Source organism: Hyalella azteca, unplaced genomic scaffold (assembly GCF_000764305.2).
Source record: "Hyalella azteca isolate HAZT.00-mixed unplaced genomic scaffold, Hazt_2.0.2 contig3946, whole genome shotgun sequence".
Classification (NCBI taxonomy): Eukaryota; Metazoa; Arthropoda; class Malacostraca; order Amphipoda; family Hyalellidae; genus Hyalella; species Hyalella azteca.
Window position 1 is genome coordinate 207,320 of NW_025934174.1, and position 26,423 is coordinate 233,742.

Sequence of the window (26,423 nt, forward strand, 5' to 3'; positions counted from 1 at the left end):
ATGAAATATTACATAATATCTCAGAATTATATTATACTATGAAGTAAATACTGACGGTAGTGAGGCGTTCGAGGGCAGCAAAACGCTCCTCCTGTGAGCAGCAGGCCTTGTCAAAAGCTTCGTGCCGCTTGATCAGGTTTTCCACTTGGTCTATGGAAGCCTGGAACAAATACAATTTTATTAAGGAATTGTAAAGGAACTAAATAATTTATTTCTTACTTTTAATAACTATATTCAGGGAAAATATTTAGAGATATGATACTGGGAGAACAGATACAATTCTATTGTGAGAAGTATCAGGGAAGCAATGCACGTTTATTTAGGAAATAACACAAAGAAACTTAGATCCGTTCATTTATAGATGCCGTACAGACAAGCAAATGCGCGTTCATTACAACACTTTTCTTTAACTTCACTTCTTGTTTGTCTGTTTGTCTGTCTGTCTGCTACAAATCTTGTAATCGAAATTTAACACACTTCTACTTATCCTATCGATCTGAGATTTTGCACACTTGCGTAAAGTTGGAGACAATGCATGAATAATTTTAGGAATAAAAAAAATTTTTTTCTTCAATATAAAAATAACTGAAAAAATAATTTTGTCAGCTACAAATCTTATAATTGATACCTATTTGACAAACTTTTACCTGTCCAATTGATATGAAATTTTGCACACTTGTGTGAAGTTGGAGGCAATGCATGAATCAATTGACAGAATAAATAATTTTGAAAAAAAATTTATATATTAAAAAAATTGAAAAATTATTTTTTTTAATATTCGAAAATAAAATTAGAAATTCATTGTACATCTGTAACATTGGAAACACTGGATTCTTTAGAAGTGTTGTCTTTAAAAAGTAATTTTTAAAAGTATATTATTTATTTTGAGATAAATACATGGAAACATGGCACACTGCTCTAGAAAGATCATACAGGCAAGCAAATGCACAATTCTGGAAAACTGATTCTAATTGCTGAATTTTTCATGAAAAGATGAACCACTTAATTGTATACTGGATGAACTAAAAAATTTTATAGATTGATAAATTCTTCATCAAATTTCTAGCATTAGCGCTTAAATTTACGATTATTTAAAGAAAATGATTGGGATTAAAACATAATTAATTTATTTTAATCAATTTCTAAAACTTGTGCAAACACAAAAGCAATGCAAATCCATGATACAGAAATATACCTCATGACCAGCTATCGTCAAAGGGAGGCGTTTTGCTAACATTCACTTTCATTAATGATTAATGCAAAAATTCCTATCATTACAAGCCTTAGAAAAGTGTTAAAAAAATATAATATTAAGTATAACTTACCCCCAAGTCGGCAGAGTTGAGATAAGGTTCCTGAGCAAGGAGCCATTGCTCGGCAACTGAAGCATCTCGCGCAAACTGGTACACCTCCAGAACTGCTCAAAAACAACATTATTTGGACTTCCCAACATGAAACATGGGTTTGATCCTGAGGGTGAAGAAAAGATCCAAAGAATGATACTTGGAAATATGAATGAGCTGTAGGAAATATGAATCGACACGTTTAGCATTTCAAAGAAAAAATTACGCTGGAAGTAGCTTCATTTCAATAAAGAAGAGACAGTGGAGAAATTAGCACAGGACTCCAGAAAACACACAAAATGGCTACGAGAAATAACACTAAAATAAAGAAATATAAATGCGCAAATCTCTATAAAACCTTAAAAATTTCACTGCATATGTTCATGACAGCATCAGTATACCAATATCTGTTTGGGCTGATTAAATAATGAAAAATATTGATAAAAACAACGCTCTGTATGTGAAGGTGAGCAACTGACTGAGTTGCAGATGCTCCCATCGCTGCTCCCAGCGCTGCAGCATATTGTTGCGGCCGTTGCTGAGGGACATTAGCTTCTCTTTGATGGCGGGCGATGCATAATGGTTGCGAGAGAGCAGTTCTTTGCCCAGCAGTACACACGCCGAGAAGTTGTCCTCGCGGGCGTCAATTTCAGCCTTCAACGACTGGTGGTTGTTCATCAGCAACTCCACGCCGCTCACGTCCCTGGTAGAACATCAAACATAAATCTAAAAAAACTATTACTCCTAAAGATGACATCGAGGATTCGTAGGGCTTGCAGAAGCTTTGTGTACGTATTGACTAATGCCAATAGCGTTTGGCATTTTGACCTCGAGTTAACTCAGTAATAGGAAATCGAAGCATGAGGATGCGCAACTTATATAGTTATCATCATTCATTTAGCTATTTTAATTACTTAGCCTATTTGTCGGTGTTGGTCTGGCGAATGACATCTTCCAACTACAATATTAGAAAGCGTCCCTAGGAAGAAAAAGACAAAAGCAATGTATGATTCGAACGAATAGTAAGTTGTAAGAATCAATTACCTGGCCTTCTCGGTAGTGTTCATCTGACGAACGACATCGTCCATCCACAACATGAGCGTGCGCACGAGGCAGAAGAACTTGAAGAGGTCGCCAGTGTCGTTGAGTTTGACGCGCCTTTCTTCACACATTCCCTGCAGGCCGAGCCATGCCGACACGACCTCCGCTTCTCTGCTCGTGATCTCGCGCGCTTTGTCCCCTGCATACGCCGCCTGCAGTTTGCCGGAGTCCTCCTGGATTTGCTGCACCTGAGGTTTAAAGTAAAGCATGACGAGGTCGTTTAATTAATAATTCTTAATAGAAGCTTTATCTTAGTAGACAAGTCCTGCTTTCAGCGGCACTAATCTGCGTGTGAAGTAAATAGGGTAAAGCATAACGAGGTCTGTTGTGGTACATTTCTCACTGGAAGCTTCATCCGAGTACAAACATGCCTTCATTGCACTGCACTTACTTGCGTGTGAAGCATGACGAGGTCTTGCACGAAGTTCTGATGCTTGCGCTGCAGGGCGGAGACAGAACCAGCGTCACGTCCCAGCTCGTCGCTGATGCTGTTCTGCTTCTCGAGGATGCGCGACAAAACGTCCTTGCAGTCGTGGAAGAACTTGTGCAGTTCCCAGGAAGCAGACAGCATTTGGGTCCTGTGTGGGTAAATCAATTAAAAAAATGTCGTTATATTACTTTTGCATAAGAAAAAATAATATAAGAGATAACCTGTGCAGAGCAAAGGGAGCAGACAGCATTTAGGTGTGGATGTGATTACAATCAATTAATAAAATAACTCAATTCGTTACAGTATGTCATTGGTTAACAATGTATATTGAAATGCATTAATCATTGATTTATGAACATTGATTATTTATTGAGTATCTATAATGTCTAACGGATGACAACAAACGAGTCTCATAGGAAGGCTCAATAATATGAACAGACCGAGAGTCAATAAGTTCATGGAGATCCGATAGATGAAAATGTAAGAGTTTACAAGTAAGTCCGCATATCATCAACAGACAGTGTCTGAGTTCCAAAAAGATGAGATATATCAAAACAGGCGAGGCCTAAAGTCCTAATAACATGAACAGACCGAGTGTCAATGAGTTCGAGGAGGTCGGCCCAGGACTCGTTGAGGACGTCCTTCCAGTGGGCGATGGTGGCAGCGTCGCTGTGGCCGGCACTGATGAGCTGGTCGGCGATCTCGTTGACGGCAGCCACGCGCTCCACGCCCGTCGCCTCTGTCGCGCGGGCGAACTCTCGGAAACGCTCGCGAAGCATCTGAAGTGAGTAGAAATAGATTAATATGGGGATGTACATTAATGATGGGGAAATACATTTGCGATTGTGGGTCTTGAAGCCTAATAATATATTTCAATGACCGCAACTCGCTCCACGACTGTCTCTCGCAGGTGTGAGCGAACGTTCGCGCAACATCATCTGGGTATATTGTACAATAAATCTTAATCAATTATAATACGTATGGATTTAAATTGATGACGGGTTGATTAATGGAGGATATTGTAGTTAAAATATTTGCTTTCATTAGATCCACTATAGTCTTTCTCTGGGAGAAGCGATGACGCGGCAACGCGTCTATCATCAAGACGGCACTGGTTAAGATTTATCATGGTTGTTCACATCAGAAATCAACTTTGAGAACGCATTTTCCAGGGAAAACAGAATTTATGAAGATGTGCAGTGAAGTAATTTTAATTAAATTCGATAGAAATTGTCATTATGCATAATATGCCTCACTTCATTACCAACATTACCTGCCTCCAGAACGAGTTGAAGGACCAAGCTACCCACATTATAACCTAAGGACTTGGATAAACACATTATAACATAACGGCGTGGGCGAACTGAAAACATACCTAGTAACATAACGACTTGGGTGAGCAGATAGTAACATAACGACTTTGGTAAACACATCGTAACCTAACTTACCATGACGCGAGTGAAGGCATTGCACTCTAACTTACCATGACGTGATCATAATCTTGACCAAGTTCATGGGAGCCAGCGACGACTTCCCTCTCAGCGATCCATTGCTCCAGGTCGTCCACCTCGCGGTTGAGCATGAAGAGCTTGAGCGCTTCATCCAGACGACTGCGCCGCTCAACGGACAGGTCGCGCAGACCGGCATACAGTTTGTCGATCTGTGACTGCCGGATGCTGATCTGCTCACTGCAATGCATAGCAAAATGTAAATTAATGAGCATAAGTGCTGTGTTCTGTTCACTGCAATACATAGCAACAAGTTGAATTAATGAGCATAAATGCCACTGAAATACATAGCAACAAGATAAATTAATGAGCATAAATGCTGTTGTCTGTTCACTGCAATACATAGCAACAAGTAAATTACTGAGAATAAGTGCTATGTTCTGCTCACTGCAATACATAGCAACAAGTTAAATTACTGAACACCAATGATGTGCTCTATTCACTGCAATACACAGCAATGGTGTATAGCAATGAGCCCAAGTGCTGTGCCAATAATCTTTTTAATGATAAGAGAACGAATAATTCAGAGAAAACGGCATGTAGTAATACGAAATTCTAACAAGACTAGAAACTATTAATAACAGCATCTTTACTTGAAGGAACATAAAATATCGATCAATTCTTAGCTCTCATCCAGGCGAAAATAATGGTAGGGTAAGATTACCGTGCTAAAATGTGAAGATGTATAAGAATTTCATCTCAAGCATGACCATGTTAGTACGTGGAGTAATGAAAGCATTTCATTTTACTTCAGTGAGTGCTAACATAGGCAAAAAATAGGTATTTAATTATCAAATAGAAGAATTTACGAGGTAACCTACGAAGAAAGAAAAGCATTCCAATTCCGTACCTTTCAGGATGCCCCTCATTGATGAGATGACGCGCAGTTTCTCCAAGCTGTCGAATGGTCTCGGCGTAGTCGTCAACAGCAGCTTCGAGTCCCTGGTGCTTCTTCATGAGATTCTGTGCACTGATCTCATCTTTGCCGCGGTCCTCAACCATCATGTAAAGCTCCTGTTCGCTCATCCATACCTCCGCCTCGCCAGCATCAAACAGATATTGTTGAGCCTTCTCGGACACGAGAAGTTTCTGGCGTCGGTGGTCAATGGCTTCTTTGAGTGTAGCCCAGGCTTCTTGCAGTTCTCCAAGCAATCTTCTGAATTCATCAGAGTCAACATGACCTTCATCGATGAGTTTCTGACCGTTGGAACACACAAGGTCGATTCGAGGTTCGTGGTTATCGACTTCGGTGCTGAGAGATTGCAGCTTCTTGTTGAGGGTGTGTACAGTGAAGAGCGAGTTGCCATAGTCGGTGCTGGTCGCCAAAGGCATCTTTTCGGCAATCCATAGCTTCTCATCCTCGATATCGCGAGCAAACTGGAAAGCTTCCTTTTTCTTGGCAAGTTCTTTCTGTCGGTCCAACAGAGGACCTTTGAGTGATTCGAATTTTTGTTCAACTTTGGATTTCATCTGTTTAATTTCATCGGCCTTTTCTGGTGTCATCTGCTGCAGGTATTCAGCCTGTCCTTCTAGTTGTTCCACCTGCTTAGCCTTAACAGCCATCTGTGTCTCAATCATCTGTTGCCGCTGCATCAAAATATTAACTGAAGTAAGATCACCACCTGTATCTTTCTCAATTTGTTTCTCCAGATCTGACATCCAGGAGTCAATATCATCACAACTCTGTTCGTAGAGAACCTTTCTATTGGCATCAAAGAGCCTCTCACCCTTTTCTTTCGTAGTCGTTTCGAGAGCTTCGAAATGTTGGGAAAGTTCGTCGATCTTCGGTCCAATAAGCTCAGCCATCTCAGGCTTTTCTTTCAGAAGCTCAAGGCCAGCGTGCTGGACTCTCAATAATCTGTCCTTGTTGCTAGCAATTTCAGCTTCAAAGGCTTGGTGGCGGGTCCACTTGCTGTGGACCGTCTTAGCGGACCGATAACTTTCATCCTGAGCAATGATGTGTTTCTCCTGAACCCAATCGTTGAGCTCCTCACAATCCTGCAGGAATTGATGAACTTGCAACTGGTCACGGAGACGATCCATAAGCTGCATGGCATGCTCGCGATTAGCGGCTCGCCGCTCATCAATATTTTCAGCCTTCTTCTGGACTTTGTCGGCGGCAAAGTGGTTGTCTTTGACAAGCTTGTCTCCAAACTGACAAATGGCATTGAGCTTCTCGTCGTTTGCTTCCATTGTCGTGAGGAAAGCTTCGTGACGTTTGATGAGGTTCTCAGCCTGTTCAAGATTGGCAGGAGTTTCGTCTTTGCTGAGGTAATGTTCCTGTTGATTGAGAACAACCTCGCCTTGCTTGGCGTCACGATTGAACATCTGCAAGTTGAGGGAGTCTGAGAGGAGCAGTTGACGGTTCTCCCACATTTGATGAAGCTCAGCCCATCCATCCTTAAGAGCCTTGAGTCGCTCTCGCAAGAACATGTATTGAGCGTCGTCAGCAGGAGTGACATCTTCAGCAGTGATACGCTCACCATAAACCATCATCTTAGTGTAGTCATCTCGGTAGTTATCAATCTCTTCCTTGATGCTCTGGTGCTGGTTAAGTAGCTTCTCAGCCTCGGCGAGATTTGATGGAATGTCCTCAGAGGCTACGTCGGTCATGGTCTTGGTCAGCCATGCCTGGAAGTGGTCCAAGTCACGCAAGAAGCGGTGAAGATCACCAGCTTCCTCGAGCTTGGCATCGCGCTCCTTGAGGAGCTGAGTGAGCTGATCCCAGACCTCTCTGATCTGAGTGATGCGTTGGCGAATAAGTTCAGCCTCCTCGGGATGTTCTGAACTAATCTTGTCAGCTTCACGTTCAAGGGCATCAAGCTTGGCTTGGATAGCGGCAAGGTCGCGTTCCATGCCAGACAATCGTCTCTGCAGGGTCATGATGCCACTGAGATCAGTGCCAAGATCTGCAGTCTCAAGCAGGACGCGTTTCTTGTCCTCGATCCATAGCACTGTCTCGCGGCACTCAATGTGGAAGGTCTGCACACCATGAGCCGAGTTGAGCTCTTCTCTTTTGTTCTCAGCCTTGTCGCGCAGTGCCGCCCACTTTTGGTTGAGCTGATTCTGAGTCTGTATGATATCTTCCCTGTTCGGATGATCCACATGAAGCAGTTGACGAGCGAGTTGGTTTACGACCGCCACTCTGCCGGCATTTGCGTTCATTTCCTGGTCGAAGCCTTGGTATCTGTGCTTCATGACCTCGCAGTCCTCGATATCGCGTGCAGGAACCATAGTTTCTAACATGCGCTCCTTCTCGCCCACCCATTGCTCAACACCAGCAGCTTCGGTGGCAAGTTTATACAGCGATAGAGCATCGAGCAGACGCTGTTTCCGGTCTCTCGCCAGCTCGAGGAGTTCTTGGTAGCGGCGGTCAATGGAAGCGAGCCTGTCCACTACCACGGGACTAGATTGGTCATCGTCATGCAACTTAGCAGCCTGTTGGTGAAGAGCCTCAATGTTCATGGCATAGTCCTTGACTTCATCCGTGACGTTCTTATGTTTCTTCAGCAATGACTGGACTGTGGATTCATCACTACCAACGTCTTCGCTGCTGACTAGACGCAGTACGTCTAACATCCAGGTATCAACGTCGTCGGCTTCTGACAAGAATAGATGGAGAGCAACACCATCAGCAAGACGGTTCTGTCTGGCCTCTGATTTCTCACATAGATGTTTCCACATCGTCTGGATTTCTTCAATGCGTTCACGGATATTGCTGGACCCAAAGTGGCCCGATTTTATGAGAGCCTCGCCGCTATCAATAACAGCCTTCAGCTGCACCTCGTGCGATTTGAGTTCTTCATTGATGGTCTTCTGCTTGGTTTGCAGCATGTTGACCGTATTAAGATCGTGGCCAATATCGGGCGACGAAAGAATGTTCTCCTTCTCCTTGATGTAATTCTCTTCTTCAGCCATGTCCCAGTAGAACTGCCACAGCTGACGCGACTCTTCCAAACGAGCTCGACGTTCAACAGCGAGCTTGACGAGTTCAGCATACGCATCCTCGAGCTGCTGCACTCGTTCAAGAACCAGTTGAGGTTCACAAGCTCTATAGGGCGGTTCTTCGCCATCAGCAACGTCGCCTATGTCCAGGAAGCGCTGGCTGTGCTCCATCACTGTCTTCACACGTTCACCCAGAACATTGATGTCGGCTTCCAACAGCGAGTGTTTCTGAAGCAAGTCTTGCACACCCATCAGATGTTTGCCGTAGTCTTCGCTCAACAAGCGAGACTTCATTTCCTCCATGCTGTCCAAGATGTAGAGCATCTCTTGGAAGTTCTGCTGCAGTTGCAGAGAAAGTTCCAGTCGCATGCGACGCAGTCGCAGCAGTTCCAGAAGATAATTCCACAAACGCAGAACGTTGTCACGCCTTGCGTTGATGCGAGCGACATCATGGTAGTTCTCAGCCTCAAGTTCCTTGGCAACACCAACAACAGCTTGGACGCGTTCTTCATAAGCGAAGATGTCTGTCTCAATAGCCTCGTGTTTCTTGGCAGCAGCTTCGACAGCAGCCAAATCAAAACCGAAGTTGTCCTGTGATACAAGGCGTTGGTTTTCAGAGAGCCAGGTTTCTCTCATGCCAGCCTTGCGATCAAACCTGGCGGCAAGTTGCTCTAGTTTTTCCTGACGAATAAGTTCTTCCCTCAAAGCCAACTCACGGCCATGCTCGGCCTTCTCCAGCAACTCCCAGGCCTTGTTGATGTCACTGATGAGACGGCCTTCTTGAGGGAGGTACGGGCGCTGGTTGTTGGCACGCATGTGCGACTGCAGAGTGAAGAGAAGTATTTCCAAGTTGCCCTTCTCAACAAATTTAGGAGGCTTTTCGATTGTTCGGTAGGCGTTGAACTGACCCAACTGCTGTTGAACACCAACTAATGAGTTGATGAACTGGCGGTCGTTCAAAGACTCGATGGTCATTTCGATCCATTTCAGGAGCTCAGAAGTCAGAGTTTCGTATTCGTGGATCATGCGGTCATTCTCCATGGCAATACCAACAACCTTGCCGATACGCTTGCCTTGTACAGTCTCCTGCTTCATCTTGGAGAAGTAGTGATAGAAAGTAACGACGTACGTGATGATGGACTTTTCATCTGGAAGCTCCACGAAAACATCCTCAGCATCGAGAAGTTTGGTGATGCCTAGCTTAGACTCTGCCACATTGAAGGCGTTGTTGAGGTTACCCATGGCGTTTGAACGAGTCAGTTTCTCGTAATTGATGAGATCAGGCCGGTGTTTGTGAATGATAGCATTGAAAGCAAGACCATCTCTCCAGGACGTAGTAAAGTTCCTGATATTGACATTGTGGTAGCCAGCAGTCTTCATCTGACACCAGAGAAGCAGCGCGTCTTTCGCACTCTTGGTCTCCTTGTTCTCGCTCTCCTCAATGGTGATGTCCTGAATTTGGAAGCGTAAAATAATGGTCCAGATGAGACCAAGTGTGAGGCAGGCGTTGCCGTCCACGATGTCGTGGGATCCCATGTTCTCCAAGTGCACGCGCTGGTCCCGCAGGAACTGTAGCGCCTTGTCCACGTTCTCCAAACAGTGGATGCGCATGTTGCCTTTCGTGGGGCGAGGCTGCACGAAAATATACGTGTTAGTGTGGAAAATTATTCTATAAATTAAAATTAAATGCGCATGTCGCCTTTTGTGGGTCGAGGCTGCACAAAAATTAGAGAGGTTAGCACGGGAATCCCTTCATGAAATTGAAGTTCAATGCACACGTTTCCTTGCATAGGACGATTCTCGAGAAAAAAAGTAATTAAATGTAGTATTCTTTCATTTTCAAAGACCTGCATTGATTGCGATTGGAATAACCTGCGTAAGTTGAACATGTCTAATAAACCACACCAGAACAAACAAACAGATATTCATGGTTTACATTGAAACTGTCCAGCGAGCTCCACGAGACTCCTAGTCCACTGACCAAGTGAAACTATTAAGAATTTATCAATAAGCAGCCGACGGTTTCAGATTCAACATCATCTGATAAGTAGCGATTACAAGCTAAGCATGTCATAAATAAAGGCTGCGACTTCAAGCTCGTCTATCAGACAAGTTTCTGGGTAACCGAGTGGTTAAGCTCGTGAATATGGGAGCACCAAATTGGGGGTTCGAAACCTGCAAATATTTGAAAATTATAGTCGAAATCGGCGTGGTGGCCGGGTATTTAGGGTGGCTAGCAGACCAATACGGCTTCATCAAAGCTAATACCTACATCCCTATTTATTATTATATGTGAAGGAACTGACGAGAATTATTATTTCAACTGAAGGGACTGACCAGCCTCTCGCCGGAGAGTATCTCGAGGAGCTTGATGAGCTGCTTGCCGTCACGTAAGTCGATGTAGAGGTCGCCTATCCTCGAGTTCACTCTGATGAGGTGAGAGTTCACCCACTTCATGAAGGTCTTCTTCTGCACGCTCTCTCGCTCATCTGCCCACGCAACATATTTGTCTTATATTCACTTACATCATTTGCTTGCTTAAATAGTAATTTAATCAATAATTTGAGAGAAAAAAAAAGTATTAATATAGGTTCATCCAAATCCCATATTCTTTGCTTTTGAATTTTTTATTATATTTACATCAGTCGATGGCGTAAACTTGGCAAGATTTTGATACAATATCAAGAGAAAAAAACAGGCTACAGATTGAAGCAGAAGACTGACTTTTACCCTATTCACCCCGATGAACTAGCAATCTACAATTTGATAAATTACACAATGGGTAAGTAAACAAGATGCAAATTTAAATGTAAATTCGCATCTGTAATTATTCCAGGAATAAGCAGCAGGCAGCTGAACCCCAAAGATCACACTTATTGAACCAAGGAAATGAACGAAATCATGATAAATTTCTGCAAAGCCCTGAACCACACCTTTCAGCTCCTTAATTTGTCCTTCCAGAGACGCGGATTTACGGTTGGCAACAAGAACTTCTCTGCCAGAGGCTTTATTCGAACGCGTTCTCTTCAACCTGACCACATATTTACCGGCTTGCACTTCATCCCTTCCGTTGTCACTATCGCTTCTATCGAAATCAAGTTCCGTTTCAAAGCTAGCGTTGCCGCTGCACACGCCACTGCCGCTGCGAGCGCAAAATTTGTCAACAAATTCGTCATCTAAAATGAGGCTGTTACGGGAGGAGAGCCGTGAGCGTCCGTCGCAAGATGAATTAAAACTGCTTTTAGGAGTCAATTTAGCCCGGGTAAACGACCCAACAGACGACACACTGAGAGGCCGAGCGCGATCGATTTCGTCCTTGTCACGAGACCCACGACGTTGTCTCAGAAAACTGATATCCGCGTCGCCGTTCGAGGAAGTCAAACTACTTTTCGGACTTTTACCAGTCAAATTTGAACGGCTAGGAGAGTCTGATGCAGAATAATCACTTAAGTTTGTAGACATATTTCGAGTTTTGGAATTTGCCAACGACTTAGAACCACTTTCCTGTCTATCGGGACTCATCACACGATTTTCATCGGCATGAAAATGTCCGGCACTCTGATTATCAAAGCCTCGACTCGAATCAGCCGATGACATTCCATGCATTGAGTATGGTCGATCCTGACGACCTACTGGGCCACGCTCGTGAGCTCTGATGGCAGGAGCAAGAGCGTGATGCATGCCTCTGCGCTCATTGGTTCTTGGCGTCTTATTACGAAGCTGTACTGGCTCATCAACTTCCAGGGACGAGTTTTCGGTTTTGTACTTCTTCGGGTCAAGTTTGGTGTTTTTATCCCAGTGACCGATAGAGAAAGCAGGGCGAATATTTTCAACAGATGTTTCCTTAACACGCACAGATATTATTTTTGATTTGTTATGGTCGGGGAGCGGATTTTGTTCAAATGAAGTTTCAGATGATTTTAATGAAGGATTTGACCATTCCGCGGTTGTGGAATCAGTGCTAGGAGACCTTGCACTGCTTTTAGTAGACGTTAAAGGCAGCACAAAGTCTTCTTGTTCGGACGCAGTTTCATAATTATCAGTTTCCGTGAGGTCACAACTTCCTTCCATTGCAGCGATCGCGCGCTTGAGATTCTTCAAGTAATACAATGCACGAGGGACCCTAATATTCATCAACTCATGGCCTCGTTATACGGAGCTTTCGATCAACGAAGGAGCAATTTGATCATCACTGTAAGACTAATTGTCTCATCTCAGATTCGGGCGCAAGTTCATTATGAAGAGAACGAAACGCACCAAGATAACAACTAAATATGACCAAGGAAGAATCCACTGCAATACAATACAATTTTAAGTAAAAAAAAAACAATATGAAAGATTCTAACTCTCACAAAAATTGTTAACAATAATCAAATTATAGGTTGAAAAGATAGTGAAAACCCGTGGTTACAGCATGCATTTCTACGGAGCTTTTTTTATGACAGGTGTAGCTCCCGTATCATAGGTAAGAGAGCGGCGGGCACTACAGTGAGTGACATGAGAACTGATAAGGAATGAAACCTGGCAAAAGGAAGATTGACTGTACGAAATAAGCGTGACGGAAGTGTAAGAGGATTAATGAATGTGGCAACGGAGAAAATTAGCATGGTGACTTGTTTCATCCTGCTGAAACTCAACTACAATATTCTGAAGTTGAATGAATGCGAGTAAAGGAAATTAAATCTATGCAATTACACCTATAGGTAGGTACATTAAATCACTTCTTCACTTCTATACTTCATCTATAGAACTACACCTTCTATACATTCTAGGGTAAAATGATACAAAGAAGTGTATTAATTTCGGCAAGTGGGCACTCAGCATGTTATTGACGGCCAATAATAAAATTTTCGCTATCAACGATTATCGTGGCAATTTCTCCAACTTCTCCGTGAGATAATCTTACAAAAAAATCAGTTCTTCACCAGAATAAAACAATTCCAGTCCATTACGGCGGATTAAGCCGCTTCAATATCTACCTAATCCCTGAGATTTAACATTTCCGAACGTCTCAACAAATTCGCGTGACCCGTAAATTTCAGATCAACATTAATTCACATCAAATTAAAAAACAAGCATCAAAAGCAACACACGACCATCAAAACTATATCCTCAAGAGTAATTACTCTTCATATAGATAACATTGCAGAGACATGGAGCATAAATGTTGCGTATGAGCTGCCGACACCACCTAGTGTTGCACTGAAGGCAGACCAGGGGATATCCTTAGCAGATACCGCTACACACACACACTTACAGTGATAACGTTATCGTGCTCACTGATAACACTGATACGCACCTAAAACAAGTCAACAAATGCATCAAGCGACCGTGATCCTCTCCTAATTGCGTTAATATTTCCATATAGGAATTTCGTCTTCTCTAAATGGTATAGAGTCAATGATCGGTTCACAGAGTTAGAGAATGCCGGTTATGACTGAGAAGCAAGATTAACGATTTATGCAGGTGCATCCAGTATTCGTATACAAACAAAAAATATTGTGAGAAGATGGCATGTTTAGAAACCTCTGTGTGACAAAAAAGGTCCCCAAGTTGAAGTTTAGTTACCCTACAACAAGGTAGAATTTTAGGGAGTGACTAAGTGAGGAGAGGAGGTGATTTGTCGGATTAGAAGGAGAATACAAAGCAGAATGCATTGAAGAAACTAAGCAGTATTGAGCTACTGGGTCGCAACTTTTTTTTTAAGCAGAAACTGTAGAATGGCACCCTGCAATTGCTCCCTACTCTGTAAGAAAATGAACACTTTTCCGTGAAATACAAAAGCAAGATGCCGAAAAGATATATAGATACCTGCTAGCGCTTTGACCAGCTTTTCTGGAAGTTCAAGCATTGATACTTACTTGAAATTACAAAATTCAATACAATTAAAGGAAATAGAAGCCTATATGCCGAAGAGTTACCTGCCAGCGCCTTAATCCTGCTCCTCTCGAAGAGTCTGGAGGAAGAGTTGCCGCCATCGTACTCCTCAATGAGCTCGTCCTGCTTGAGCGGCTCCCAGCGCTCGCCTATACAAATGTCCGTGGTCATCTTGGCGGTGCCTCAGCCGCCTCTCGATAGATGCTCTTCTGTAAAAAAATACACAATTTAGTAACTCTGATCAACACTTCGATTTTATGGTTACATTTATCGTCTCTGATGTTATTCGTACCTAAATACCCATGGTAAGTAATGAAAGTAAACAAAGAGTTTAGGCTGGCGAAAGTAGACAGTGTACACTTCACGTAACGTCTGCCAATTTTAGGAGGAAATAACACGCACTTGTAATGAAGCATTGTTGGCAGGATATTTGAGAGATAGGTCCGCACTTTAAAACGATGGCTGTAATTCAATATTAATCTTGCCAGGAAATAACCAGATTTCTCTGTTGTTTCCTCTTCGATTGCAGCAACAGCTAATGAAAGATGGATATTCGGCCCGCACATGGGTGCTTAAAATACGAGCAAGAGCAGCTCCCAGCGCGACTAATAGCAAAGCGATATCAATTACTTAAATTGTACATTTAGTTGTCCCATGCAATGTGTAAGGACTTCGTATAGACGCAGATTATTAAAAAAATGAGAGCCGATCAATTAAACCGAATTTGTATATAAAACACACACGGAGATCAGCGCCGCCACATGTAGCAGCTCGAGAATTTAACTAAATACATTAATTACAGACGAAGAATCGACCGCTAAAAGTACGCGCCGGCGCCCGTCCAACACAGTGGACTCGCAAATAAAACATCAAAGATAGTTTCCAGATTTGCGGAATAACTATCCTGCGTCTCCACAACGTAGAGCTTATAGAGAGCTCCTGGACAACAATTACAACATAAAGTCTTAAATCAACCGTAACACTCAGCAATAACACTCTGCAGTTGCACATAACTCACGGCAACATAACTTATGAGCAGCATTACTGGAGTGTTGGGTTGCATTATCCTTACAATACAAGCAAATATTAACGGCGTGTATATTTGTTTCTCTAATCATTCATTTCTGACCACACCCCAGTCTAGTCGAATAATTACAGTTCAGTAAAGTTTATTACTAACGCTTGAAATTCGATTTTATGGCAACACTAAAAACCAGCATTGTTTGTCAATGCAGACAAAATAAGAATTTCGTACAATTTTTTGTGACGAAAAAAGTGTCAGCCATCACACACTTCTAGTTGACAAAATATTAAGTACTATCGACGCAACACAGCATTGCTTCAAAATAAATGTAAAAGAAATCAACACAAAACTGAGACATTATAATAGAGCTCTATGAAAGGTGGTTCCAAAACTAAGGTACCCGTGCCACTAGCTAGTGGTATGCGAGGGCCTTTCTGTTGATGGGAGAATTCTTTCGGTTTACTGAACGATTTTTAGTTAGCTTTTACTCAACAAAAAAATGTTTATTGAATAACACATTAATGTCTGGCAACGATTTGACGCAGGGTTGGCAATGATTAAATCAAAATGATTAAATCATGTGATTAAATCACTTGATTTTTTTATAAAATAATCGTGATTTTTTTTATTTTTTCGATTTTTTGATTTTTTCATATATTTAAATATATTGAGTGGCAGTCTTTAATTTATATTGAGGTATTGTTATTCATGGTTTAGTATAAATGTACTACAAATGACAAATTGGTATATAAACTTGTTGCCTTTAGTGTAGACTCCAACAGTGTGTTGCAGCTAAAGGCCCTATCTTCCAGATATTGTTTTCAAAACATAAGTATTCTAAATGGTATGTTATGCTAACTTCTAGGAATATAATCTTTCTTCTTTATGTACCTCCATTACTCTTTTATTTTACCTAAAAACTGCTCAATCGGTTCTCCCCCACCCTGTATATTGAGAGGTAGTATTGTTTTTTTAGGCAATTAGAAAGATTTTCCACCCTAATACGAGTATTCTAATTAAAATATTTAATTTGTGCACATGTTTATGAATGTGCACATGTTGTGTTTTTATGAATGCAGTGAATGGATATAAAATATTTGAATTGTGCACATGTTTATTTCAAACAGTATTAGATTTTCTCATAAATTAAGTCTCGTTTCAAGTCGTATGAGGTTGGTTTGGTTATCGTTCAGTTTATGTTTAGTATTGGTTTATTGGTCTGAATTAAATGGGAACAGTGCAGTCAGTCACTCAGTCACTACTAGTCGGAGTGTATAGAGGGTAGAGTCTGGTAGATTTATAGGACATAAAACTAGTAGATCTATTGATAGTGCTTTGCACTGTGCTATCAGCTACCTATCTGTTATGTGACTCTTCAATGTTTAGAAGATCTGCATTCCTGAAGTGTTTTTGTATATTGAAGCCAGTTAAATGATCAATATTTAGCTCATTACCTTGTTCCATACAAACTTTACAAAGCTAATGAATAGACATAGTACCAATAATTGTTTACCCAAAAATTCCTAAGTGGTAAACACCACCTTGGCCTGTTGGCCATTATTGAAGGCAATAAGTTCCCTTTTTAGCCATCCATTATGATCCATATACTGTTATTGTTAATAGGCTAATTGCAACATAAAAAATAACACTTCAAAAAGACAAAAAGTTGGAAAAATCAAAAAAATAAAAAAAATCCTGAAAAAATAAAAAAAATCATTGATTTTTGATTTTTTTGATTTTTTTAAAAAAATAAAAAAAATCGCCAACCCTGATTTGACGCAATAATCACAAGCCATACACTTGGTATCAGTGGCCTACCATTAAATTCTGAGTTAATAAATTACGTAATTATTTCATTAGTTTCCTTAATTCGCCAGCTAACAAAGCATTGAAAAAAATAATAGTACCTATAATACACAAGGCTAATATGTATTATATATTAGTGTAAAGCGCGTCATGGATTACCAAGTGATATTTGTTAGAAAAAAGTTGTTAACTATCGAAATAAATATAATATTAAATCGGGACATACACAGCATTTAGAATTTCTGGTAATATTTAACTTGTTCCATCAGCCAAGCAAGAACACGCGTGCACTCAGAAAATGAATGGGTCATATTGTACAAATAGTGACGCTCTTTCTGCCTGTAGCACTGATACGTCCTTCTGTCGGAAAAATCTGGGTCAGTTGGCCCACACGAGGGCAAGAAGTGCATCGATATTTGGATAGAGTCTCTCAATTTTTTGTAAGTGTGAGGGCGCGATTCGGTCCGGGGCCGTCTGAGGGAAGATTCGGTCAGGTCGCTTCCAGGACCGGAACGCGAGGATGTAATCTAGTAAACGGGCCGGCGAGTATCATTATTTATGTGTTTTTATAATACTTATGATGATTATTGACCGGCCCTACGGATGTTTTTCCTTGGCTACAGCCGCAAATGACGCACTACCTGGCATTTCTTCAGAAAATCAAGGCACTCGTTCCTGATTGAGAATTGCATTATTCAACCCCAAAACCGGATAGAAAAGTAGAAACGTGGATTGAAAACCAAACAGCAGGAATACATCGTATCATTCCTGCAAAGGTTAGTGCTAGACAAAGCAAGACTAAACACGATAAAAACGCAACACACAGATGCGCATTCAGAGCGAAATCTTAGGTTTGTATCCGAAGACTCGAAGTGGATTTTTTCGAAGATTTGTCTGTGATTCAAATTAGTCAGCACGATCATGACACTAACGATGTGTAATATACATTATAATACAATAAGGAAAAAAAGGCTGCAGTGTGAATGATCAGCCTTGTTACCTGCTCTATCGGTTGGCCGTAATTTGTGAGGCCAGATCGTCAGGTAGACGCCGGAGAGAAAAGGTCCCGGACTCCCGGTGGTCGGTCTGTCTATAGAATCAGCCCTCGTGCGACGACCCAAGCGAGGGCCGAAAAAACATTACGAAACGGAGGGTAAACCACCAGGATTGTTAGGAACTATAGCCCAAGTTCTCGGATGAAATAGGAAGAAGTTCATCAACAAAATGTTAGGAAATTAGAGTCACTGCTCTTCAAATTGACAGTCCTTTAAGTTGAACCATCAGAATAGGTAGCTTCAACTTCACCTTCAAGGTAGAATGCGGTATAAATAACAGGAATAGAATAAGCGTTCACAGGGAATGCGGTATAAATAATAGGAATAGAATAAGCGTTCACAGGAACGGAAAGAACTCAGCAAGATGCGACTCAATCTTGAAGCTCAAACCCACAAAAAAAATCTGCACAGCCACAAGCAATGAAGGAGTTTTGGAAGGAATAAGCTCTTAAAATTGACCATATCTTGCAGAAAACGCGCTTTTCTCTAACTGCTTCAAATTTCTGGATAATGAACGATTCAAGCTATCACGTGACGTTTGTAGGAGCATGGCTGGCAGCGGACTCATATCGGACTGTAAGTGAGAGCGAGGAGGCTGGGAGGCGCCAACGAAATACCACAGCGTCTTTATTTCCTGATGTTGCAATTAATGCAATCTAGAGCAACCGATGAAAGAATAAACAAGAATCAAGAGGGAAATAGAAAACAAAGCGTAAAGCACAGGAGTATAATTGAATGCTGTTTGTGAGCTTTAGTTCAACAATGGATTGTATGTAGGTGGTGTGGGTGAAGGACGACGATGGTGACGCCGCCGGATCAATAAAGGGGGAGCCACACAAGGGGGAGGGCGAGAGGGGTCGCCGCCCCCCTCAATGGAGGGAAGCAGCATAGGGCGACCAGGGGGAGGGAGGGGGTCACCGCCCCCCCCCCTCAATGGTCATGCACCAAACTGGCAGTAGAAGCCACTCAGAAAAATGAGTGACACTTGTACAAATAGCGATGCATTTCATGCCTTTGTGTGGGTCATGATCACCCAGTATCAGTGCTACGTCCACTCACTGCTCCTACTGAGGGCAAGTAAGTGTCAGTATTTGGACAATATGACCCATTCGTTTTTTCTTAATTATACGAGCTATCTAACACAACTAATGCACCATCAAATTTTCATGAACACGCGGCGCATTAATTTATTTATTCCTCCATGAACATATTTAAATCAATTTAAGTTTATTAAAACATATATTACTTTCATTTCACATTTCAGCAATTAATTTCTTCTTCCATGAACATACTTCATCAATAACGGAAAAATTTCGCATCATAACACGGAACAAAAGCGAGCATCGTCCCAAAACTTATCGTCAGAACAGCTCGTCAATGATTCATTCGATGAATGACTAAATCCTAGCAACAACATCAAGCAGACACAATTTCGTTTGATTGAAATTTAAAATTCACTGCAAGTCACAGACATATGGGAATATACCAAAATGGGCTTAATTTTAGTACCATTAGTGGGAACATACAAAATGTTTAACGTTTCATTTTGCCTTCAATGAAGATTATTTCTTGTAATAAACACGGTGCCAAATGCGAATCAGTTCAAGATATTAACAGACAAAAAACTTAAGATTATATGTATTATTCATATATAACATCATTATTAGATTTCAGCATTTCACATTTCAGAAATTCTATGATATTGTTAGATTGTTAGGCTATGACCACCAATGAACTTAATATAAGGTTCTGTGAAAACCGCGTCAAAAACTCAGCACTAATGTAGAGACGCCATAAAGAAGTATTCTTTGAAATAAATAAGAAATAGTTAAGAAATACTATTATTTCTGCAAGAAATATTCTTATTTCTGCAAGAAATATTCTTATTTCTGCAAGAAATATTCTTATTTCTGCAAGAAATATTCTTATTTCTGCAAGAAATATTCTTATTTCCGCAATAAATACTCTTATTTCCGCAATAAATACTCTTATTTCCACAAGAAATACTCTTATTTCCGCAAGAAATACTCTTATTTCCGCAAGAAATATTGTAAGCCCAAGGCAGGCACAGCCCCGATATCCGCCCCTGACTGTAGCAGCTCTGCGCTCGCCGAGCAGCGGCAGAATATTTATTGCCGTGAGCAAGCAACGAGCTACACGCACGCACCCCTGGCGCCTGCGTCGGGGTTGTTTAGGCGCAGCGCTTCACATATACCAGGGGAAATTAATCCTATTAGAGTAATTCATCTATTGTCAGGAACAAACTGGGGTAAATAAAGCCCCTTGGGGGTAATTTATCCATTGTCAGGAACAAACTGGGGTAAATAAAGCCCCTTGGGGGTAATTTATCCATTGTCAGGAACAAACTGGGATAATTAAAGCCACTTGGGTTAATTTGTCCATTTTCAGGAACAAACTGTGGTATATAAACCCCTCGGGGTAATTTATCCATTTTCAGGTGCAAGCAAACTGGGGGCAAATAAAGCCACTTGGTGTGATTTATCCATTTTTAGGAATAAACTTGGGAAAATTAGGCCTTTTAGGATATTAAAAACTAAGCCTCTTGGGAAAACTTGTGTCTACATGCAATTTATTAACTTTTCAGGAATTTATTAACTTTTGCGCTCGGAAATTTATCCGTTTTAGAGTATATGATAAATTAATGTATATTTAACCATCTATGTCAATTTATCAATGTTTGACAGCATTTGAATAGAGGGTTACATGCTTATTATGACGCATTTAATTGGGCTACGAGGGAAAACTTCAAGAGCCAACAGCCTCACAGACAAAATTGTGTTCTACGAAAATTCAAATGATTAAAGTAAATAATAATACATCTTACAGGAGACATCGATGGGCTCACCAAAGCGATTTTGCTCATTTTATTCGTTAACATCGGCGCTCGAGAGAAATATTAAAAAATTAGTATTGAATTAAAAAAAGTGATGCGACGAATTAACCCAATCATCATTAGTTGGCTGACGCTTCGATATCGTTCGGAAAGAGGGTGTAGTTATCTTTATAAATCTAGAAGGGATCTAGAAATTTGTTCACAAGTAAATAAATGTTTTGTATGCTAACGGAAAGTTTTTATTAGGTTGCCTTCAGAAACGAATATCACAGAAAACGATTAATGTGTCCGTTGACAAGTGGATTGAATGTGACCAAAACTTTTCACTGACCACACTCGTAAAATTCAAGCCTCAAAAACGATGTTTCTGAAACAAACGACGAACTGTTAGGAAAATGAATGTGTCATATTTTCGGTCTAACAACGAATACCAGTGAAGCGCATCGTGAGATGATAGCAGATCTGCAGCCAACGTACATTCAAAGAAACTAGTGAGACAATGTCCAAATAGCGATGCAAATTTTATCCTTATGTGGGTCATCCTGGTCCAGTTGGGCCCAGAAAAAGGGCGTAATAGACTGACTATATGGCTCGCTGATTTTTTAGTTATTAGTTAGTTATGTCAGACTGAGACAAGATTTAGTTATACGTACGTCAGACAGCGCCTTTATAGTATTTACTCCAGACATTCCTTTCATTCCAAGAATGTTAACTGTTCAACAGTTTATAACAGGACAAATAGTATCCCGATTATACCAACATTATAACGAAATTCCAATATTGCAATGTTTGTCATACGATGAATTCTCGTACAGTAAACGCAAAGAAAAATGCGTATAATTTCTACAGTAGATTTGGACCAGCATTACTTGAAATGCTCCTATCGTCATATTTCAAGTATATTGCTAAGTTAAAAGGTAACGTGGAAAGAAGAGTTAATGTTGGACTACAAACTGTAAATCAAACTTGTTCCGTTGGCTACATCTGAACTACACAGTATAGACACTATCCTAATCACACACAAGAAATGTAATCTTGAATACAATCTGCCTTCAATCAAATGAGTGGACAGCAGCTGATAAACAATGGGAAGGAACTGAAAAATATCAAACATAAAATTATGCGAAAAAATACCCATTTAAAATATTTACCACACATTTGGATACAATAATTAATGGAAGGTGGAATTAAACTAAGTAGAGGGTTGCGTGAGAGGAGAGGGTAGCTTCTTTGATGAGAGTCCTACACTTATACGAATGAATGGGTCATATTGTCCAAATAGCGACGCACTTTCTTATCCACAGTATTATATATACAGAGAGCGAACGTAGCACTGCTACACCTTTTTGCTGAGCAGAAATGAGTCAGGATGACCACACACAAGGAGAAAGATTGCATTGCTATTTGGACAAAGTCTCACTCATTTCTATGAGCGCCGTGCTCAGGCGACGAACACGCACTAAACTTTACTTCTAACGCAGCGCAACGCAACGCAAAACTGTCAGATGCTGGGAGTGCGATTAAAACTCTACAATATTTAAATATCAGTTCCTGCCCATAAAAATATAGTGCGCACGTAATTGTAGCGTCTGGCGTTTTACAGACGGAGAAAATTACGAAGAATTCAACACATATTTGAAGGAAATGAAGATTTGGCCGTATTATTTATGTCTTTGGACCTTACAACGTTCTTTGGTATTGCTTAAAGTTGAACGAAAATAATAGGTACATAATAAGATGTAACAGATTTGCGAGAATATACGACATAATCCGTTGATTTACAGAGTTGTGAAGAGGATTTTGAGGTAACAAATAATTTAGAGCGTTTATGCATGCCTCATTATCAATGGACGTGTAACATGTGCACCAACAAGAGTTAGTGAATTAAACAAAAGCACTGAATGAATTCATGAATGCCATTTTGAATCAATATAAAAATCGATTAACTATCACTTAGATAGCTGAGCAGATTCCGAATTCAAATTTTGCATCGGTATAAAAACACGTACCGTATACGACGGTAACACACGCGATAAGGCCGGTATAATTTATCTTGCTACGAAATCTTGCAACGTAAAATGCTCCAAACTCCTGCTCCACGAATCTCCAAGTAAATATAGGTACCTACTATTGTACTAATAAAAGGTAAGGTACTGTTGTACCTGTTATCAGAGAGTTAGAGGGACTAAACTCTAAAAAGTTTTAACAAAAATGACATTCTTTTCAGCCAAACTTGTCAAAATCGAGGCCTGTGCCCCAAATAGATGCGAAATAAATATCTATATATGTACATCAAGTTGTGTGGCTTAAGAAGCTTCACATGAACGATAACTCGAAACCAGGCGCAAACGACAGCAACACAAGGAGCCTCAGAGCGAGAGAAGAGCTTCCTGCCCGAGCATGCCGGCCTCCCCTCTCATCTGTGAGGGCTTCAACGAGGGTCTCGTGAGTAGTTCTCATCCCTCACTCGTGAGGCAATCAAGGAATTCATGCAAAAATATATAATCGAGAGCGAACAAATGATTAATGAAACGAATTTCTTTAATTTATAAGAGGCTTTAGATTTAACACGAGTTACAGACAAACTAGACTTGGTGTGGACTCACGTCCGAAACGTATACTATGGATACCAAGGATATAGAATCAAAAATTCACTAAAATTATCTGTGCAAGGATAAAATATCAATTAGAAGCAACAATGCACAATAAAGCATAAAAATGTCACATTTTCATTGTTTACAACACGATAAAAAATTACGATATCAAAATGTCAGGCGTTTCCTTTATTTTGTCAGTACAGTAAAAACAGCGACACGGGAGTCAAAACCAATAAATTGAACTGAATAAAAATATTAGCAAATTTTTCAGAATGCTTTCCCACATGCAGACTCAACGACTCTCCCATTCATCGCGGTCACAGACAAACCCTGGCAATGGCTTTTAAGTGGCGTCACTGTAGAGCTGCGACTGGTCGTAACACGTACGACAAAAGAACACAACAAGTCAACAACATAAGCTCATGTGCATACAGGGTAATCCTGGTCACAGGTGTAAACGCAGACAACACGCTAGTCTACCTAGTGTATTGTGCAGACAACACGCTAATCTACCTAGTGTATTGTGCAGACAACACGCTGGTCTACCTAGTGTATTGTGCAGACAACACGCTGGTCTACCTAGTGTATTGTGCAGACAACGCGTTAGTCTACCTAGTGTATTGTGCAGACAACACGCTAGTCTACCTAGTGTATTGTGCAGACAACACGCTAGTCTACCTAGTGTATTGTGCAGACAACACGCTAGTCTACCTAGTGTATTGTGCAGACAACACGCTAGTCTACCTAGTGTATTGTGCAGCTGTCTCTTATACACATCTAGATGTGTATAAGAGACAGGTATAGTGCACAGCAGTACTGCAGTATAGTGCACAGCAGTACTGCAGTACAGTACACAGCAGTACTGCAGTACAGTGCACAGCAGTACTGCAGTACAGCAACACGTCACAAAGATGTGCTAAGCATTACCAAGTATAGCAGACATGCGGCAAGAGAAAGCCGGCAGGGAAGCGCTGCGCCAGTCAAGGCTACGTTGCATCAACCACCACGCGCTGTGCAGTCAAAACCAACCAATAAATAAATAGACTCTAGCCTTCTGATGTAGCGGCTAATAACAAATTTAAAGAAGCTTTAATTTTTGTACAGTTTCGTTCGCTGCATTCACTCAAGTGAATGAAGAAATAAGGAAAAATCTCGTAGCACCTAAAAAAAATGAAAATCAAGAATTATAACATAAGGAATTGTAATAACTTTTTCTTTTGAACCAACTCAGAAACCAAAAAAACGCTGATCTGGTTTTAATATTTAATCTTTATTATTTCACGACTGGCTAGACGGGAATACGAACAATGTCATTGTCGACATTCTCGACACATCTTGGTAGACGCTCCAAATATTTAAAATAACATTTTTTTCAGATGCGATAAGGTGAACAAGAAGTGATCAATCATGGATAATGTAGACGAACTTCTTATGTCCAGTTATTTAGGAACTTAATCAAAGGAAAGTCAGTGATTTCCTCGTAAGGTAACAGTACCTCCATTAATCCAAGGCTACACGGGCTGAGTACTCTGAGTTTCCCAAGCGAAATCAGAGAAGAAAAATCTTCTCGAAACAAGGGAGCCCCTCTTGTGCTGCCTCGTCACGTGTTCGTTGCTATGTCGTTCCGTACAACTAACATGGCTTGACCCACCACGCAAATGACGTTGAAACAACGTTACATTAACGTTGATCCAACCAAACAACGTTAATTCAACATAAGATGTCTGATGGGGAGGTCGCAGCTAGAATGGTTGTGGCCGCCGGCGCCAGACGCGTTATCGGCGCAGGCAAATGAAGCTCGCTGCGTCGTTAATTGGCTTGGAAAGTCATTAACAAACAGATTAAGGACAACAATAGTTCTAAAGAAACAAACCTAAAACATTCAACAGCCAAGTCAAAGGAAAACGCTCGGTTATGTGTTGCGTATTTCGTCGACATTTTTTTGTGGAGAGTTATAATATCTTTAAATAAGAAACACTGAAACAACGAATTCTACAAATTGGATTTTTACGAATAATCAAAAGCATTTAAAATCACTTCACTTATTCAACATTTTTGAGAAGTCGTTGGAACTTAAGCGAAAAATTGCCGTAAAACATTCTTAGCGGCATTTCAGGTGTTAGCCAGCAAGTGCATGACAATAATCGCCGTATGGCTTTTTTTCAATTCAACACAAAAATCACGTTTTACATCTAAAAAAAAACGATGAAAGTTTATTTTCACAGGACGGCTGGCCAGAAGAACGCCGGTCTGACCGTTTATTGACGGTTATTTCGAATAGTGTACGTTGATTCAGTTGCCGAACTTGCTTAGATCAAGTGAGAGATGAAGAGAAAAATATGGAACACAAAACGAATGATCAAGGCTCTTAACATAAATTATATACTCAGACGGAGTTACACTAGAACCAGTTGACAGTATTACGCCACAAGCAGTTGACAGTGTGACGTGATGACATCAATATATACTTGACGGGATCTGAGAAGACCGGTCACGTTGAGGCCAGTCGACGACGGCGAGGTTGGCAACAGCAAGGACATCAAGACGATCGAGTATATATTTATAACACACATTTACTATTATTTATACTTAAGAAGTCTGCTAGGCAGTACGGGTACTGAACACTCCCTGGCAACAACTACGGACAATCGTCAGGGAGTACACGACCAAAACACTCAGAAATGAATGGGTCATGATGTCCAAATAGTGACACCTTTCTGCAAGTTGCATTGATACGCCTTTTTGCCGGGCCAAACTCTGTCATAAGTTTGCTTAAATAGTAAGTTCACGAAGAATTTAATCTGTGATTTCAAACTCTTGTTCGAGAACTATTCGTATAAAGCGAGACTGAAACGTGTGAGTTGGGGCGCTACCTCTGAGGCG

The 26,423-nt window shown here is 40.9% G+C and overlaps 1 protein-coding gene across 7 annotated transcripts in view; it reads right to left on the reverse strand.

Moving 5' to 3' along the window:
- Positions 1 to 26,423, reverse strand: part of LOC108677017 (spectrin beta chain) — a 55,019-nt gene that overhangs the window by 19,299 nt on the left and 9,297 nt on the right. For all 7 annotated transcript variants that reach the window (XR_001931219.2, XR_001931220.2, XM_047879843.1 and 4 more), the window contains exons 2-11: positions 14,249 to 14,413; positions 10,665 to 10,816; positions 5,233 to 9,959; positions 4,358 to 4,562; positions 3,466 to 3,653; positions 2,836 to 3,022; positions 2,388 to 2,632; positions 1,823 to 2,046; positions 1,326 to 1,417; positions 56 to 160 (exon numbers count right to left, since the gene is read on the reverse strand). Coding sequence is in view for 5 of the 7 variants with exons in the window: in XM_047879843.1 (XP_047735799.1) it covers positions 56 to 160; positions 1,326 to 1,417; positions 1,823 to 2,046; positions 2,388 to 2,632; positions 2,836 to 3,022; positions 3,466 to 3,653; positions 4,358 to 4,562; positions 5,233 to 9,959; positions 10,665 to 10,816; positions 14,249 to 14,375 (6,252 nt within the window). In the remaining 2 variants the exon portion in view is untranslated. The remainder of the gene's footprint in view (positions 1 to 55; positions 161 to 1,325; positions 1,418 to 1,822; positions 2,047 to 2,387; positions 2,633 to 2,835; positions 3,023 to 3,465; positions 3,654 to 4,357; positions 4,563 to 5,232; positions 9,960 to 10,664; positions 10,817 to 14,248; positions 14,414 to 26,423) is intronic.